Source organism: Penaeus monodon, chromosome 28 (genome assembly GCF_015228065.2).
Source record: "Penaeus monodon isolate SGIC_2016 chromosome 28, NSTDA_Pmon_1, whole genome shotgun sequence".
Lineage (NCBI taxonomy): Eukaryota > Metazoa > Arthropoda > Malacostraca > Decapoda > Penaeidae > Penaeus > Penaeus monodon.
In genome coordinates, this window is record NC_051413.1 from 18,216,024 (window position 1) to 18,216,920 (window position 897).

The window sequence follows — 897 nt, forward strand, 5'->3', positions numbered from 1 at the left end:
ATAAAACATCCTGCTGCTTTATAAAGAACATCATAAAATGTAATGCATGTAATCATAGTAACGACATGAATAATCTATTCTCTGAAGCCACGACCAAGTTAGCCATGACGGGAGTAGCATGTCACCTGGAGCCACAACCAAGTTAGCCATGACATAAACTACACGTCATCCGAAGGGAAAGAGTTAACTATAAAGAAATGATGTTAAAATTTTAAAGGTAAACATGAAAATGAGCTCTTTTTGCAGGAAGAGCCATCCGTGGGAGAAGGTCATTTGGAGATGGGCCGTTTGTATTTTGAAATGGGAGACTTGAAGAAAGCCCAGATCAGCTGCATGAGAGCTGGAAAGTTGGATCCTACTCTTGGTCAAGCATTCCTCTATCTGGGCCATTTCTTCAGACGTCAGGACAACATGCCAAAAGCTCTGAAGTGTTATGAAAAGGCTCTCTCCATTAATCCCTGTGATGATGACACTGGAGCTTCTTTGTCAGACTTGTACAGGATTCTGGGAGAGCATGTGAGTGTTACATATATCTTGCCTCTCCTAGAATGAGATATTGTACACTGTTAGTTTACATAAAATTTTCAGAAATTGATTGTATATAGTCATGCAGAATAAAAAGTGCTTGATTATCAAGTAGAGTAGAGTGGGATTAAAAGAAATTGAGTTTTACCATTTGTTTACTGGTTATGTTTACCGTTTCCAGGATGCTAATATTCGCCTTCTCCGCCGTGTCACAAGTGAAGCTGGTCGTGCATCATGTGCTTGGGCCTGGCTTAGGTTAGGGCTCCACCATCTTGCTTTGCATGAGTATGACAAAGCAATTCAGGCATTCCACTGCACACTGACAATCAATCCAAATGACAGGTTAGTTTGTGGATACCTTTCATTGTGTAT

The 897-nt window shown here is 40.5% G+C and overlaps 1 protein-coding gene across 1 annotated transcript in view; it reads left to right on the top strand.

The window, feature by feature from the left end:
* The window catches only part of LOC119591402 (tetratricopeptide repeat protein 37-like), a 22,471-nt gene that overhangs the window by 8,721 nt on the left and 12,853 nt on the right, over positions 1-897 (top strand). Inside the window, exons 10-11 of the mRNA XM_037940145.1 lie at positions 247-516; positions 707-867. Of these exons, the coding sequence (XP_037796073.1) occupies positions 247-516; positions 707-867 (431 nt within the window). The remainder of the gene's footprint in view (positions 1-246; positions 517-706; positions 868-897) is intronic.